General features: G+C 38.3%; 1 protein-coding gene across 3 annotated transcripts in view; it reads left to right on the forward strand.

The window, feature by feature from the left end:
- Positions 1-17,643, forward strand: part of LOC108156572 — a 220,604-nt gene that overhangs the window by 134,509 nt on the left and 68,452 nt on the right. For 2 of the 3 annotated variants that reach the window (XM_033388648.1, XM_033388649.1), the window contains one exon: positions 10,365-11,007. In XM_033388648.1, coding sequence (XP_033244539.1) covers positions 10,920-11,007 — 88 coding nt within the window. In that variant the 5' untranslated portion in view covers positions 10,365-10,919. The remainder of the gene's footprint in view (positions 1-10,364; positions 11,008-17,643) is intronic. The other variant, XM_017288106.2, reaches the window with a different exon arrangement.

Below are 17,643 nucleotides of genomic sequence, written 5' to 3' on the forward strand. Positions count from 1 at the left end.
ATTTTTGGGCTTTTGTGGAGGGGTTTTTCGAAGGTTAAGCAGGAGAGAAAGGTGAAAGGCAAGGGAGGGAGACCTTGCCCCATGCTCATGTCCGTGTCCATGTACAGGGCTCTCCTGACACCTAACATGACAGCCGCCCGGCACAGGACACCCAGTGTGAGGCCGCAAAGAGGCTTGGGGTTAGCTGAAGTGAAGTGCAGTGCGCGGCTGAGGGGATCTTTCGAGTGTGAGATGAGGCGAGGACCGCCAACTGGGTCACTCGGCAGGAGCCGGGCACAGAGGCGGGAAGGGACAGACAGAAGACCGGAGCTTAAATTATAAAACTCCAAACTTAAATAATGAACAGCAGGCAAAACCAAGGCAGGGGACTACAATTTAAGGCGTCCTTAAATATACGTTTTAGAATTTATTTGTAATAAATTATGGAATAAACTTAATGAGATGATAAGTTAAAATAATGTTTGGGGTTTTCTGATTCAAATTTAGAGGATAATAATGGAAAATAAATATCTGTTTATTTTAGTTTCTTTTCACTTTATTTTTATCTCCTTTTTCTTATTAATTTTATTTAATTCTTGAGAATAAATATTTATTTTTGTTTTGATCTTTTTATTTTGTGTCTGGCATATTTAATTTTTAGTGCTTTTTTAATAGTATTTTTTGTTATTTAATTTTGTCTAATTTTTTAATCTGGTTTTCACTAAAATATTTTTTTTTTTTTTTATATAATTAATTTATTTTTATCCGTTTATTATATTTGTATATTTTGCATATTACTTTAACAGTTTTGTGATTAAGTGTTTTGATTTATTTTTTAGTTATACATTTTATTAAATTTTTTCTTTAAAAAAATATTTTAAAGGGTTTTTATTTAAACTTTCAGAATTATTTTTTATTTTATTTAATTTTGACTTAAAAAAATGTATTTTAACAGTATTTCAATTAAATTTTCTTATTTATTTTTTAGTATTTAATGTTATTTAATTTTTAATAAAAAAAATTTTTATTTTAACAGTATTTCAATTTCAATTTCTGGTTTATTATTTGTTTTATTTGGATCTGTTTATTTTTGTATTTTTTCTGTTTCTTAAATTTTTTTTCTACATTTTTAAAAATTATTTTTATTGGATTTTGACTGTTTTTATTCGGAACAAAGCTGCCAGATTAAGAGAGGATTTTGCAAGAGCAAAACGTTGCCTAACATCGAAAAAAATAGACGGCTTTTTAGCTTCTAAAATTCTGAAAATAAAAGCAAAACTAGGAGAACATTTAAAAGGCTTTGACTAGACCAAAAAACCCGCTACCTCCTGTAGGGAATAATTTTTAAACCAAACCCTCAACCCAAGGCATATATCATTTCGATTTACCTTTAAGAATCTTTCCACTCTGCCATAACGGAGGCCACCATCTCTCCCTCTACTCTCTGTCACTCTTTGGCCAACACAAACACAAATACAAACACAGAAGAACCGCGTCTAAACATTTATTTACACTTGAGGCGCGGGGGAGGCGTCTCCAATGGACACATCTGTCATTATTGTAATTGTCAAGTGCCCCGCATGAACCCCAAGCCACACAGATACACACAGATACAGATACATCTGAGATATATATAAACCATTATGAGTTCTCTTTTGGCCCATAATAATGTCGATGGTGAATGGCTCTGGCGGGGCATGGGGCGGGGGGCGTGGGGCAAGGCGTCTAGGTGTGCGCTTTACGAGGAGTCGGGTCGGTTGGCGGCAGTTGGCCATTTATTATGTTGCCACATAAACAATATTTTATTTAACATCATTACCCACAAAAGCAGGTCCATGTGTGCGTGGCTGAGTATCTGAGTATCTGTGTATCTCTGCATCTGTGTATCTCTGTGTATCTCTGTATCTGTATCTGTGTGTGTGCGTCTATAAAAATTGTCAGCTTTTGTGGTCTGTCTTTGGGAATTATTTCACGCTTTGCTTTATTATAAAACACTTTTATGTTTATGTCTTCATATAACCCCCCAAAAACACAGCAGCAGCAGCAGCTTCCGTTTCCGTTTCCGTTTTGTTATTGTTTCAGTGGTGGCGTCTGTTCCTTGGCTTTTCATTGCACCTCCCACTTGTGCTGTAAACATAAATTCCACGCCACAAGCAAAGGCAACACAGAAGACACACAGAAAGACAGATACAGATACTCCCGTATGCCATGTCTCCGAGACACTCGCGTGTGACAATAAAGCGCATCATAATCACACACACAAAAAGGCGGGAGAAAGGAGCAAGGATAGAAAGAGAGGGAGAGGGAGGGAGAGGGAGAGCTCTCTCTGGCTGTGGAAAGCCTATAGAATTTCCCTGTCTGTCAGCTGTAAAAATTCGCTTCAGTTAATTAAAACAAAACATTTTGCAATTATATAAAAAAAAAGGAAAAAATCCAGCAAGGAAAAGGATCTAAAGGGAACGATAAAGGGACATGGCTGGCGGCGCGACTGCAGCTGCTGCATAGATACACATGCCACACTCACACACACTCACACACTCTGTGTGTGTGCTTATGTGTGGCAACATTATGGTGATGCTCTGCTCTTCTCTGCTCTGCTGTGGCACTGCCAAGAGTTATTGTCATTGCAGCTGTTGCTCTTTTCTGCCGCCTCCTGCCGCCTGCTGCCTGCATTTTATTATTATTTTTTGCTGCTGCTGCTGTTGCACCTCTTGTCAACGAGGCAGCCAAGCATCATCATGAATATATTATAAATAATATAAAATTATGGGTGTGTGGATGGGCTTGTGTGTTTTCTTTAAAGGTGCGGCTCTAATGTTTGATGTAAAATAAAGCCACAATTTGTTGGAACAGAAGGCAGAAAAGCCCAAAAGAAAGTTGCCCAACGGATAGTAGGGATTTTGTTGCTGGACTCTGGGGACCGACTCAGTCGAGGAGGTAGCAATGAGTCATAGGTGAAGCATCTTAGAGGCCTCGTGGAACAGCTTGGCATTGGTTTTAGCCTTTAGAAATACTTTACCTTGGGGAACTATGAGATATATTATCGATATACCCATGGATAAGGTTCCAATTGGGTTTTGAAGTGAAAAAATACCTCTGAAAAAGGTTTCCCCTAAAAAAACATACAAAGAATTGTTTAAAAAGCCATTTTAGATCCCTCTTTTAGGGGTTTTAGGTATTATATCTTATAAAAATTACCCAAACACTTTTCCTTGGAGAACTGTAAGATATATTATCGATATAGCGAGGGATGGATCTTCAAATAGGGCTCCAATTGGCTTTTTTTTTGTGAAGGAATACCTCAGAGAAAGGTTTACCCCATTGAAACCCCAAAATACTTGTCTTAAAACCTTTATAGATACCTCGTTAAGTGGTTTAAGGTATTATATCTTATACAAATTACTCAAATACTATTCTTAGGGGAACTGTAAGATATATTATCGATATAACGAAGGATAGATCATTAAATTGGGGATTCTTATGAAGAAATACCTCAGAAAAGGGTTTACCCTAAAGAAATGTTCAAATAATTGTTCTTCAACCATTATAGATCCCTCTTTAAATGGTTATAATCCCTAATATACCATATGAATATCACCCAAATACTATTCCTGGGAGAAATGTAAGATATATCCTCAAAAAAGGTTCCAATTGGGCTTTGAAGTGAAGGAACACCTCAGAGAGAGGCTTCCTCTAAAGAAACCTACAAATACATGTCTTAAAACCATTATAGATCCCTCTTTTAGTGGTTTTAGCTATTATATTTGAGGGCTTTATAGATCCTTATAAGAAATCTACCCTTTTCCCTAGCAAACATTTGCCAGAGACCCCTAAATACCCCGCTCAACGTAGTAGCTCCTCTTTCTGCTTTCCTTTCCCCCGTGTCTCTTTCGCTGTCTCATGTAGCCATGCAATCAATCAATCAATCAATCAGTGGTCACACAATCAACATGATTAGACGACCCCGCCGCGCGTTCCGTTTAATTAGTCTCCAACGTCTCCAGCCATGGAGAAGAGCGTGAAAAAAAAGTTGTTAACACCATTTGTGGCAGTGGCTGTGGCAGCGGCAGTGGCAGCCACACGCGGCGCCAATTGTACTGTTTTGTGCCGTGTCCAAAATGGTTTTAGATTAATGGTTGTGTCCGTGCCTTAGACAGAGTACGAGATGGGGGAGGGGGGTCAAAGAATTAGGTCATAGGCCACCTTCAATGTGTGGTTGCATGCGGCTTATCAAAGGAGTTGTACTGGAGTCCAGGAGTCCTGGAGATTTTTATTAAAAAAATTAAGCCTAATTTTATAATTTACATTTCCGCGTGGAAGCCGGGAGGAAATGGGAGTAGGAAGAGGGCTCCAAATGGGGGAAAGAGAGGAGATAATACACCCAAAAAATGGAAGAAAGGGAGGAGATATTATCCGCCTCCCAATAGGAGAAAGAGGGGAGATATTACCCCCAAAGAATGGGGGAAAGAGAGGAGATAATACACCCCAAAAAATGAGAAAAAGAGAGGAGACATTACCCCCCACGAATGGGGAAAAAGGGAGGAGGAAGGAGGAACTTCCCACCAATAAAAATGTGAGACAGAGAAGAGGAAATGCTCCTCCTCCAGAGATAAACCCTCCGCCCAGACAGGGGGTTTCCTCCGCCAAGGAACCCCCCACGGCTTTTCCTGTGCCCCCTTCCTGTCTTTTCCTCCCCCCTCTCCCCTGTGTGTGTGTGGAAAAGACGCAGACAAATTATGGACAAATTATGTCGACCTGGAAATGAGCAAAAGCGGCGGCGGCGGTGGCGGCTGGCCTCTGGTCTGGGCATAGAAAGAGCGCCTCATTATGTTCCCACTACCCACCCCTCTGCCTTCCTGTGTTGTCCTTCCCGCCCCCTTGTCTATTTGCATGCGTGGTGGTGTCCCTTGGCTTGGGGGGGCTTTCGTTCTGGCTCTGCGGCTAGGCCGCATATTTAAATCGCAGGAAGTCAGGCAGCGGCAGCGGCCGTAGGTTTATCCTGCGGGCAGTACTATCCATGTGTGTGTGTGCGTGCGTGTGTGTGTGTATGGCTACTTCCGGTCGTTTGTCGCCATTTTGCTACCATAATGTGTCCTCCTCGTCGACGTCGTTTGGCAGCCGCAAGGCATTTGTTGATTTAGTTTTTTCTCTCTATTTGCGGCCGACTTTTCCAGGCTTTTCTTTTTGTTTTTTGCTTTTCATTCTTTTAATTTAACAGCAGGGCAAATATTTAGGTCGTACAGCCCCCCCTGCACCCCCCTACACCCCCATCTAGGGCCCTCTGCTCAATATTAAAAATGCAACAAAAAATAAAATCATATTTCTTTTTTTTTTTTTTGTTGCATGAAGGAGTCTGCAAAGTGGACGCTGCGCAATTTTGTTGTTGTATTATTTAGTAAAAAGTTCACTTGAGCGTGTAGTGGGGTCAGGGGGCAGGGGGCAGGGGGCATGTGGCATGGGGAGGCTAGAGGCCCAGAGGCACAGGAACCCAGTGATAAGCCGTGTCGGCAGTTTTGCCGGAAATTGAGGCTGAAAAAAAAACCAAACAGAAGAAATTGTTGCAGTGTTGCAGGTGCAAAAGTGTATGCCGCCGCCCCTCCCCAATTTGGTAGGTTCTTGGGTGGTCGAAAGGGGGGGGGGGGGGGAAAGAGGAAGGGAGGGAGGCTGTAAAATGTAAACCATGAAATATGCAAAAGAGGGAGGACGGAGGCAGGTCGGAGGAAGGCTTTTAAAATATTGCTTAAATTTTGTATGCCAGAATCCAGGCTGGATCCAGGCGGCAGGATTTAATTGAAAGGGGAGGCCAGTGTCCATCGAAAAATGGGGGATATCTCCTGCAACACACCCCCCCTGCTATACGAGATCTTTAAACTGATTTTCATTGAGTCAATCAATTTACATTTTTCCAGCTCCATCGTCTCCATTCTGGCCTTCCGTTCCATGCTGTTCCTTCCTGTTGTTCCTTCCTGCTGTTCCTTTCTCCGTTCTGTTCCATGCTGTTCCTTTCTGCTGTTCCTATCCTCATTCAGGAACTCCGTTCCATGCTGTTTCTTTCTGCCGTTCCATTCTCCGTTCTGGCATTCTCTCCCATTCTGTTATTTTCTGGTGTTCCCTTCTCCATTCTGGCATTCCATTCCGTCCAAAACTGTTCCTTTCTCCGTTCTGGCCTACCGTTTCATGCTATTCCGCTCTGTGGCTCCGTTCTGGAATTCCCTCCGTTCCATGCTGTTCCCTTCTGCTGTGCCTTTCCCTGTCCTGGCATTCCCTGCCATGCTGTTCCTTTCTCCGTTCTGGCATTCCATTCCATGCTGTTCCCTTCTGTTCCGTCAAATAATGTCAAATCGTCTGACAAATACAGATGATTATACGGCTAAAGGATATACATATATCCCGCAGGAAATCCTCGAATCGGGGACTTGAAGAATTGAATGCAAATCAAATTTCGAATGGCTGTAAAAACAAAGGCTCCGAACGGGAACAGGGGAAACAAAGGGGTGGGGCAAGGGGCACGTTTAGGGGGAAATGCTAAGTCAAGCGACTAAATTACCATTCACTTGCCACCCACTAAAAACACAATACCCCTGCCACCTGCCTTCCTGCTTTCTTTTCACGTAACTTTTTCAGGCAATCTTTAACTCTTTTTCCACACCCTTCTCTCCGTTGTTTCTGCCCCTCTCCCCACTGTTTATTGATTTCCTGTGTGACAGTTTTTCCGTGCTGCATAAACTTTCGCTGGCTTTCCTTCCTTTCGGGTGACTCTTTTTCTTGCAACCGCAAATTCATTTCAATTGGCCACAAGTGTGTCTGTGTGTCTGTGTGTGTGTGTGTGTGTGTGCTGCACTTCCGTTTCTGCTCGCAAATTTAATGTGATTTACAATTTAGACGATGTGCAGACATAAACGATACCGAAAGAGCGACGGCAAAAGCACACAGGGAAAATGACAGGAAAAACAGCGGGAAATGGTTGACAGAGAGAGAGGGACAGTGGGGGAGGGACTGTAGGGGAGGGGAACTGCCTCAAGGGTCATGGAACTAAGTTTATTGTGCACATTTAAATGAAATTGCTGCGCTCAATTTATTCGCTAAACGCCAAAAGGCATTGGCCCAGGCCCAAGCCCAGGCCCAGGCCGAGGCCCAGGTAAAAAAAACCCAACAAAAAAGAGCAAGAGAAAAAAACTATCATTCCACGGGGCATAAAAACATTCACACTGCCAGGCTGCAAACTCCAACTACAACTCCAAACTCCAAACTCCAAACTCCACTCCGTGCTGTGGAGAACCCACTACCCCCCGCTGCCCATCGCATATTCATTTCATTTCATTTCGTTTGGTTTTTGCATTTCGAATACCCTTTCGCAGGGCACGACGAGGGTTCTGTGGATTTGAAGAGCTGTTTGGAGAGCCCCAAGAGGGCCTAGAAGAGCTTAAGGCTCTGTGAAATATCAGGAATCGAGATTGGGAAATTCCTATCTTTTATTTGTATTTTTTTTTGCTTGAATCTTGGCTCTTGGGAAACTTTTTCAAGCTTTTAATCTACCAAATTGTGGGTTTAGAATATATTTTTGACAGCTAAGATTTACCATAAAAATTGAATAACGAAGGTTTTATCACCAAATTGTTGGCCAAGAGCATGATTTTTCGTGGAAATTTCACACATAAAAGAGCGAATTTTGATTGAATTATTAGCAGAATTTATAGAAAAAAAAACCCTACAATTTTAAAATATTAATAAAATAAAATATTGAAAATATATTAAATACTTAATAACAAGAATTCTTAATATTTTTGGAGTTTAGACAAAGAAAATGTCATCAAAAGAATTTCAAAAATTCTCATATATATTTTTTAAAATAAAAAAAATTTTAAATTAAAAATAGATCAAATTTTTAATATCAATAAGTCATGACCAAATACAAAAAGAAAATTCTATTCAAAAAAATTTCAAATTTTCCATACTTTTTGTGGTTCAAAATAAACAAAACAAACAAAAGTTTAAAATTAAACAAAACAAACAAAAAATTAAAATTAAAAAGCTAATATTTTAAATATCAATAAATCATAATTTTTATGGATTTAATGCAAAGAAAATACAATTTTAAAAAACTTGCAAATTTCCCATATTTGTTGTAGTTAAAAAAAAACATTTGAAATTAAAAAGAATTAAAATTTAAAATATCATTAAATCATAACTTTGTTGGAAGTAAAACAAAAAAAAACTCAATCAAAAGAACTTTGATGATTCTCAAAATTTGTTTAGTTAAAAAATAAACAAACAAACATTTAAAATTCAACAAAGGTTAATTTATTTGTATAGAAAATACAAAGAAAATTCCATTAGAATTAAAATTTAAAGATCACATATTTTTTCTAAGTTTAAAAATAAATAATAAATAATAATAATAATAAATAACCTAAAAAAATATACCAAATATTTAAGATTAATATTTATGGTTAAATAAAATAAACTATTAATTTGTAATTTATTAATTTTGAATATTGTGCTTAACAAATTAAAAGTAAGTGCATCTAATATTCCCCAAACAAAAGCAACAACAACAATTGATAGTTTTTGTCTGTTTTTGTGATTGTTTTAACAATGGCAATGGCTATAGTTTTATGGCCCTAGGATACACCAAGTCCTTGTTGCCATTCCCTCCCCCCTCAGACAGCCCCTCCTACCGTCCCTCCCTCCCTCCGTCCATCCAGAGTCGTTTTATGAAATGTGGTGCATATTGTTGGCATAATTGACTGGGTTTTTGTCATAGGTTTTTGCTTGACATTTTTTGTTGTTGTGTGTCTTTTGCCTTTCATTTCCGTTTCCCGTCTAATGTGCCATTTGTTGACTGTTTTGTTGCCCCCGGCATGGGGCATTGCTGCCACCAAATGGGTTCACTGGCTGCACACAAGTGACTTGGAATTTGTCGAAAAGCGGCAGAAAAGCAAAAGAGTTATGACTAGATCAATATCGGGGGAAAGAGGGCGGGGTGGCCATGTTTTGCCACTTTGTGGCTTAGTTCTTTCTCTTTTCTAAGTTTTAGTTGCCTCTTCTAAGTTTAGTCCTTGAGGGAAGCCCCCATTTTTGGGTAGGGGGAGCTGCTGCTTCTCAATAAACACTTGCCACACACAGCTCTTAATTACCTCCAATGCAAAAACTTCTGTAACAGAGGCAGAGGGAGAGGGAGAGCGCACGAGTAAGTAGTAGGCAGTGACCTGCCACACACCTTGCCACCTTGCCACAGCTACTTCCTGTGGCCTGCTACTGTCTTTTGCTCCTCCTTCTGCTGCTCCTCCTCTTCCTGCTCCTCTACCTGTTTTTTTCTGCTGCTCTTCACTTCAGTGCCTGTCATATGAAAGTTTTTGTCCAAAGGGGAGCGCTTGCCGGGGGGGGGGCGACCAGGTTGTTCTGACTGCGTGTTAAACAACAAAAACGTGTGGCAGCAACTTTCCAGTCAAAGTTTTCATGACTCTTTTGTCAATTACCGTTAGTTAGGCAGCGGTTTACGGGGTGGTAATGGCAGCTCTAGAGGTTATATTAGTTGTGGGGGGACAAGTCGATTTGCGTGGGGGGCGAGAGGCAGGGGTCTACTTAGCCTTTTCCATTTCCAGAGAGAGAGATGGCGATCTAGTCCGCCTTTTCCATATCCTGAGAGAGGTAGAGCCTTCTCCCTTTCCTGAGAGAGATAGAGGTCTACTAAGCCTTCTCGGTTTGTGCTTACCTTCCCTCTCTTTTGCTCTGTACCTCTCTTTCTACGGCCTGTCTTTGCTGTTTCCCAATTAATGCCCCAAACAAAACTTTGGCTATTCATTTGCCCAAGACAGACGGACAGGAAGACATTTAGATAGATGGACAGAACAGAACAGAACAGAACAGAACAGAACAGGACATACTCCCTCGTGTAACTCATGCGAATGTGTGTTTGTGTGTCGTGGCCTAATCTATCATTATTGATTGGCATTAAGTTGTTGCCAGTGTGCAAGGCCTGTTTGTGGCGTGGTGGCATTAGGTAAAGGCCTTCAAATTAATGAGCATTTATTTATGGCAGAGGAGAGCCCACAGCCCAGAGCCATGTAATCCCCCCAAAAAGGAGAGTGCCAGAGAGCAGGAGAGCAGGAGAGAGAGTGGCTTAGTGGCCGCACAAATATGCGAGAATTTTAATTAAAACTCAACTAAAATGCATGGAAACCTTACAGTCCTTGGACTCCACTCTCTGTCCCCCTCTCTCGTGTCTCTGTCTTGCCGCTGAAACCCAAACGAAACCAATGTTCCTGTCGGCTTAAGCCCCTGTCCTGTGTGTCTCCTTTTTAGCCTCTTCTGCGCCCACAAACTAATTCCATATCTCTCTAACCAACTCTCTCTTTCTTTCTCTTTCTCTTTTGTAATTGCAGCGGACAACAGGATGTGAGGAGATGTGCAAAACAAAAAAAAAAGGATTTGAAATTACATTTTTAATGCCTGTTGCAGGGGCGCCAAATGAGCAACACGTGCGCGCTTTATGTTAAATATTTATAAAAAAAACACACACACACACAAAACACACACACACACCGAAAAAAAAAGTACAGCCACGTCGAAATTCTATTAAATATTCATCTTAACGGTTATGCGACCTCTTCTTCTTCTTCTTCTTCTGTTCAAACAGCGGCTAAAAAATGAATGTTTGTTAATATTAAAATGAATTTATGTGCCAGAGCCCGAAAGTTTTTAATTAAGTGAAAAGCCAGGCAAAAAGCACGAAAGAGAGTGAGTGGAAAAGCGAGTGACAGATAAACGAGATGTTTGAACAGAAAGCGGCAACAATTTATTTGCATATTCAATGCTCATCTCATAAGCTGGTGTCAAAGTGAGCTTAGAATAATAATCAACGCTTAGACAGTGCCATAAGGATCCGCTACCAGCAAAAGGAAGAGCAACAGTCACAACAACAAACAACAGCAACAATCATGACCTTCGCACTGATGCTCTGGCTGATTGTCGTGGGAGCCATGCACTATACGGACTCCCATGAGCATGCAGATGGTTTTAAACCAGGTGAGTTTTTTTAACACAGAATTAAGAGAAAAAAAATGAAGGGAAAATGTGGAAACAATCACAGAACTATAAAGTATGATCGTATCTACTAGAATGCCAAATTTGGTGCAGATTGGCTGATTGGTTTGGCCAGAACCCACAAAAGAAGTTGTCATTTGGATGTTTGAACACCTGGCCGGCGTTCGTTTTGAAGGCTAGCAGCGTAGCGCTTTTCATTGCCTACTTTTAGGGTGTTTATTTAATTTTTTTATATTTTATTTCTTAGGGTGACAGATCACACACACTGCTGTTGCCAGTTTATGGCAAAAATATTTATTTACAAAAAGTGTTGCCTCCAATTTTTCTGTGTGTGGTGCAAATGTTATTTGCGGATTGTTTGCCCTGCCATTTGCCGTATTTGTACGCACCGAGCGGCATTTTCATTCCACATTCGGGTGTTTTTTTCTCCAGTCGTGAAGACAAATAAAATTTAATTATGCATCCAAAAAGTTATACACATTTTTAATTAGTCATTTGTTAACTTTTGTTTTGAAAAGCGTTTATGGCGCAAAGTCACGAGAGGAGGGAAAAACGTCTGAAAAGTCTCTGCCCAAAGATAAGGTTTATTATATGGCTAATTAGGCGGCAAAATGGCCGAAGAGAGAACAGGCAAAATTATTATGGAATAAAATTATGGAACGTATTTTGGAAAGGAAAAAGGAAGTGGGTACTTTTTTCGTTTTATTTCTAAGGAATTTGAAGGAAAAAATGTGTTGCATATTTTGCATGAACTTTTTTTATGGGCATATTTAGCCATATTTACGGGGAAGTTTTTCAAAAAAGGTACGGGCTCTTTTTTATGATTTATTTTGAGCTAGAAACATTTTTCGAAGAAAATTTTATGGAAAGGAATATATTACTTTTTAAAATTAATTTTAAAAAGTTTTTAGATATTTGCTGTGTGTAAAATTTTAAGGAAAAAGAAATATAATTAAATTATAAATGTTAAAGAAATATTAAAATATAGAAAAACTGAGAATAGAGTGGCTCTTTAATACTTTTTCGAAAGATTTCCTTGGGGAACTATAGGAAGAAATTTTGTAATAATATTTGGCAGGAAATAAAATTAAAAAAAAAAAATGTTTTCTGTTTGAATTATATTTTAGGTTAAAAAATGGATTTTTAATTTTTTATTTATTTTTTTTGTTCATATCATTTTCTTTGGGCACAAATATTATTTGGGAAGAATACCCAAAGAATTTTTTACTCTATGTATAGCCTTCTGTTCCCTTAGTCCTTTTCGTATATATGTATATCTTATATATATTATTCTCAAATCACTCCCTTAAGAGATCCCTCCATAAAAATTAATTGAGAAAATATTCCGAAAATACTCAGAATATATTCCGAAAATATCCTGAAAATAATCCTAAAATATTCCAAAAATATTCCAAAAATACTCTGAAAATATTCTGAAAACATTCTGAAAATACCCTCAAAATAATCTCAAAAATGCTTTGAAAATATTCAAAAAATATTCCGAAAATTTTGCGCAAGTACTCTGAAAATTTTCCAAAAATAGTCAGAAAATATTCAGAAAATACTCCGAAAATATTCCAAAAATGTTCCGAAAATATTCCAAAGATACTCTGAAAATATTCCGAAAATATTCTGAAAATACTCTGAAAATATTTAAAAGATACTCAGACAACTTTGAAGTGCATATTCTTAAAAAAATGTATCTTAAAGTGCCATTTCCTGTGCCCTTATAAAATCTTTTTTCTTTTCGAACTTTTTTGTGTATTTCGTATTTCCGTAATTTTTTTCCATTATTGAACATTTACTGAGCCATTTTTTATGCCCTGACCAAAAACATTTAAAAGTGTGGTTAAACATTTTCGCCCATTGTTTGCATAAATGAAGAAAAGTTGAACAAAAGCTGGGGAAAAAAAGAGAGAAATAAAATTATGCAATTTTATACAACTTCATTATGGGACATGTGCGCTCTAGCCTGCTGTCCCCTCCGCCTCCCCCTTTTGTAATAAACGCCAATGTTGGCCACAAATCCACAAAAGCGTCACCTGTGTCACCTGTGTGTGCCCCCCCTGCCCCCCTCCCCCCAGGCGGCAGCTACTTTCCAGGACCGAAAAAAAATTGCATAAATTCTCATTTTTATGTGTCTGCTGTTGGACTTTACATTAGCTTTGCCTCTGGATGGTGGTGTCCCCTGTCCCTACCCCAATGCTGCTGCTGTTGTTTCCCCCCTCTGATTATCCCCAGAGAGCTATAAAAATATATACACATATTATATATACTATATATGATGTTATTCAACGCTGGTGACCAAGAGGGAATTTCCGCCAAGCGAAAATTGAGTTAAAACCGGAATAAAACCAGAGTGTACCAGAGGGGTGTTGGGGAGCTGCTTAAACTGAAGGTTAACTATATTTTACGTATCTCGAAGGGTTATAAATTATCGATCATAAGCAAATGGGGCACACAGCTGCCACATAAATTACACAAAAGGTTAGAGAGGGGCCCCCTCCCCTACCCACTTTAATAAACGCTTTAATTTCATTAACCAAAAAAGCACTTGACGGCCAGGCAGCAGCAGCAGCAGCTTGCGGAAAGCGCCCGTCCGCTTACATAATAATTAGTAAAATAAATTTCACCTAAATACACAGCGGAAAATTCTGCACAGAGTTAGAGAGCGAGAGAGAGGAGAGCAAGGTGGATTTTTGGCTGGAAAAACGCACGTAGCACTTACTCTTTGGTCTGGGTCCTTCCTCAAGGCAGGTGGCAGGGGCAGGGGCAGAACAGCATCGTTTGCAACGTCCTCGTTCGAGTCCTGGCTTGTCGTTGGCAAATTATTTCCCATCATTTTTCACGCAAAAAGCGCAAAAAAGAGAGCTGCAGAAGGGAGGGGCAAGGGAGAGAGCCACACAGCAACGCAGTTGTCAACGTCGCCGCGGACCGGCTCGGCAGGGCATTGCGTTCGTGCCTCTGGTCTGGTGTCGATGTCCAAAGACAGGGACAGGGACAGGGACAGGGACAGGACACCCAACAGACAGGCAGACAGACAGCTAGACAGAGTGGAGCATCGGAGCATCACGGAAGGACGATGTCATCCTCCCGTAACTGAAATCTAATTAAAGCGTGCAGCAAACGTGCAACAGCCACTGCGCACTGCATGTCTCCGTGCAGTTAGCGGATTCGTCCTGTGCCTCGACAATGACGGAATATTTTGGTAAGCAAAGCGTTCTTTTATGGCTGCCAAAACGTGAGCCATTGCTGGCACAATGGGGCTTTCGAAAGTTCATTTTGGGATTTAACATCAGAATTTAAATAAATGAAAGGAATCTTTAACAAAGAACTAGAGATTTTCGGGAGGGGGGATTTTGTGAGTAAAATATTTTAGGCTTTGTAAAATTAAAGAAGAAATTTCTTTTAATATTTCATCAGTTTTGAGGGGAACAACTGTAAATATTTAACAGAATTTTATTTATTGAATTTATTTATAGTACTTATATTTACATTATTTATATTTACAAAAACTATTAACCATTCTTCAGAATTTTCATTAATTAAAATATTTAAAAGAATTCATTATAATTATTGAATTTATTTATATTTACATTTTTTATATTTACAAAAATTTTTAACCATTCTTTAGAATTTTTATTAATTAAAAGCATTAACAGAATTAATTATAGTTATTGAATCTATTTATATTTATATTATTTATATTGACATTTCTTGAATTTACAATAATTATACGCCATTCTTCAGAATTTTCATTAATTACAAGTTTTTTAATTCATATTTTTTTTTTTTTTTAATCAATGTTTTTTTAATTGCATTTTTTCAATAGAACAATCAGCAAATTATAAGTACATTGCATTCAAATTTACATTGTATTTTCAGTGTGGATAAATAGGGGGTCTAGAGTGTCGAGCAGTTGGGGGATTCAGTCCCAGCGGGTGGTGGGTGGCGGGTGACGGTGCAGGTTGAAGGCAAGGGGTTCGCTCTGTGTCTGTCTAGGCGCTCCAGCTGGGCGTTGGTACGCCTGAAAATCTCTTGATGAACCCCAGGGACACCGAGATCTTTGTGGATTTCTTTGTTTGAGTGGAATAGACGGAAAGATCATACAGACAGGTAAAATTCTTGGAAATGTAAGCTTCATTTTTCTAAAATAATGGAAGTCATAAACTTTTCTTTAAAGTAGTTTTTTTGGGGGCATATAAAGTTGACTTTCTTTTAAAGTCTTTCCAGCTGGGAAATCACCTTAAAAACTGGCCCAATTAAAGGCCAAAGTACGCCTAAAATTATTATTTATTATGATCCTACCTTCCTTTCTTCCCGCCTGCCTTCCTTTATTCCTTCCTGCCTGCCTTCCTTCCTTTTTTTGTGTGTCATTAAAAACCCTGTCTACGGAAAACAGCAATTAACAGTGCCGCCGCCGAAGCCTAAAAAGTATCCCCGAAATTTTCTAATTCAATTTCTGTGACAGACACATAAATAAAAGATGCAGATACATTTTTTTGAAAAAAACATAACAAGGCATAAAAGAAACAGAAGAGAAAGCAAACCAAAAAAATAAAAAAAAATAAATACTGTAAAAGCAATTCCTTGGAAAAAAAGGGGCACAAATGTCAGTTTTCCCAACCAGCGGCAGCCACAACTACAACTACACCCGAAATGTATCTGTGTATCTGTGTATCTTTGAGTGTGGCCTGCCACTACAACATTTCGACGAATCGTTTACCAATTTTCTCTGACTGTTGCAAATCAAAAAGAAAATACCCCCCCTTTGCCATGCGCTGGAAACTTTTTAAATTAACTAAAAAAACAGCCAAAAGAACGGAAAAGATGGAAAGGGCACTACGGAATACGGAATACGGAGTAGAAACACGATGTCGTCGTCGTCGCTGGTGGTGTTGGCATTCGGGTTTGAGTGTATTTTAGAGGCAAAGTGGAAAACTTTTAGTGGCATGTTTACAAAATAAACTTCACTGGGCCCAGGACCAGGCCCAAACGAAATAAAGAAAAATGCTGATTGCCACAGGAGGAGACTCACATCAGAGCAGCGGCAGAAGCACCAGTGGCAGGGCTGGCAGTCAGCAGTGGCACCACTGAAAAAAGATGATTATGATGCGTGGGGGGTGGGGCCTTTGGTGGGGCAGTCGCTCAGCTGACACACATTTTTCGGCAACATTTCTTTTTTTTTTTTTGTGGGGGGCAAGGTAAGAGCAACACACCAAAAACTTTGGTTTCTGCGTCGGGGCTGAACTTTTGTTTGGTTTGTTGTCACTCTCTGTCACTACCCAACATATAAAAAACACACACAACAAAATCAAGAAAATAAAGAAAGAAAAAGTTTTTTACACCCATTTCGGATACCCTTTAGATGAGCTGGGATTGGGGGTATATTGTTTGAGGGGGAATTGGGATTTATGGTAGAGTGTGTTTGGAGTTTTATGGATTGGAATTGGAATTCCCATTTCTGTGTTTTTATATTCCCAATTAAATCCACAAATTGATCCTCCCTATATTAATATTTATTTGGTATTTCTGGAAATTGAGATTTGTCTCTAATATTTCTTTGCTTACACAAGAAAAGACTTTGGTTATTGTAGGATCTGTTCCCAGAAAATTAAGAAAACCACTTCGAAAACTCCACTAATTTCTTGATGAAGATTTCAAATATTTTTTGACATATTTGTGGCACTTTTGTGTCTATTTAGGTGTTATTTATGCCTTTAAAAACTCTAAAAATCTATGGAAATATTCGAGAATTTCTTATTTTGATGGTATTGAGGCTTTAACAGGAAAATATTGAATTATTTAATTTCATTTTAATTTTATTATTTTATTTTCCTATTCTATTTCATTTTATTTATTATTTATTTTATTCATATTTTAGAAAATACAGAATTATTTAGAAGAAATCAGAAAACAGCAAAATATAAATTTTGTATTTCAGTTAATTTTATTGTTATTTTTTAATGCATTTATGAATAAAGAAAATATCGACTTATTTAATAAAAAGTTTTATTTTTTTATTGATTTTTATTTAATTCTGTATTCTTTAGGTATATTTTATAAATAAAGAATACATCGAATACTTTCACAGAAACTTTGTAAAAGAATTATTTTTCATTTTATTAATATTTATAACTATTTTTGTATTTAATTAAATTTTATTTTTTACATTTTAAATACACATGTATATATTTTAAAAATTGGTAAAATATCGAATTATTTAACAGAAATCGTAGCAGAATTAATCTAGTTTATTTTATTGAATTCTATTGTATTATTGTTATTTAACTTTATGTTATTCCTTTTTTATTGTTATATATTAAATTTTTGTATATTTATTATTAGTACTATTTTTATTTTATTGCCAAAAAAATGAAAATTCACTCAAAAACTTAGAAAAGTTGCCAGTGAAAGCTTTCTGACCTTTTACACTCTCCCAGCGTGGCTTAGCACTGAAGAGGAGGGTTCCCCATGCAACACTCCTTAGTGCTGGGTATCCTCAATGTCTCGACTCTCTCCATCTAAAATTTTCTCCCACGTTTTTCCATTTTTTGTGTCACTTTTGTTGTTGTTTTGTGTTGTCTGTGGTGTGCTGTGCTGTGGTGCCTTTTTTCT

This window comes from Drosophila miranda, chromosome 2 (assembly GCF_003369915.1).
Source record: "Drosophila miranda strain MSH22 chromosome 2, D.miranda_PacBio2.1, whole genome shotgun sequence".
NCBI lineage: Eukaryota > Metazoa > Arthropoda > Insecta > Diptera > Drosophilidae > Drosophila > Drosophila miranda.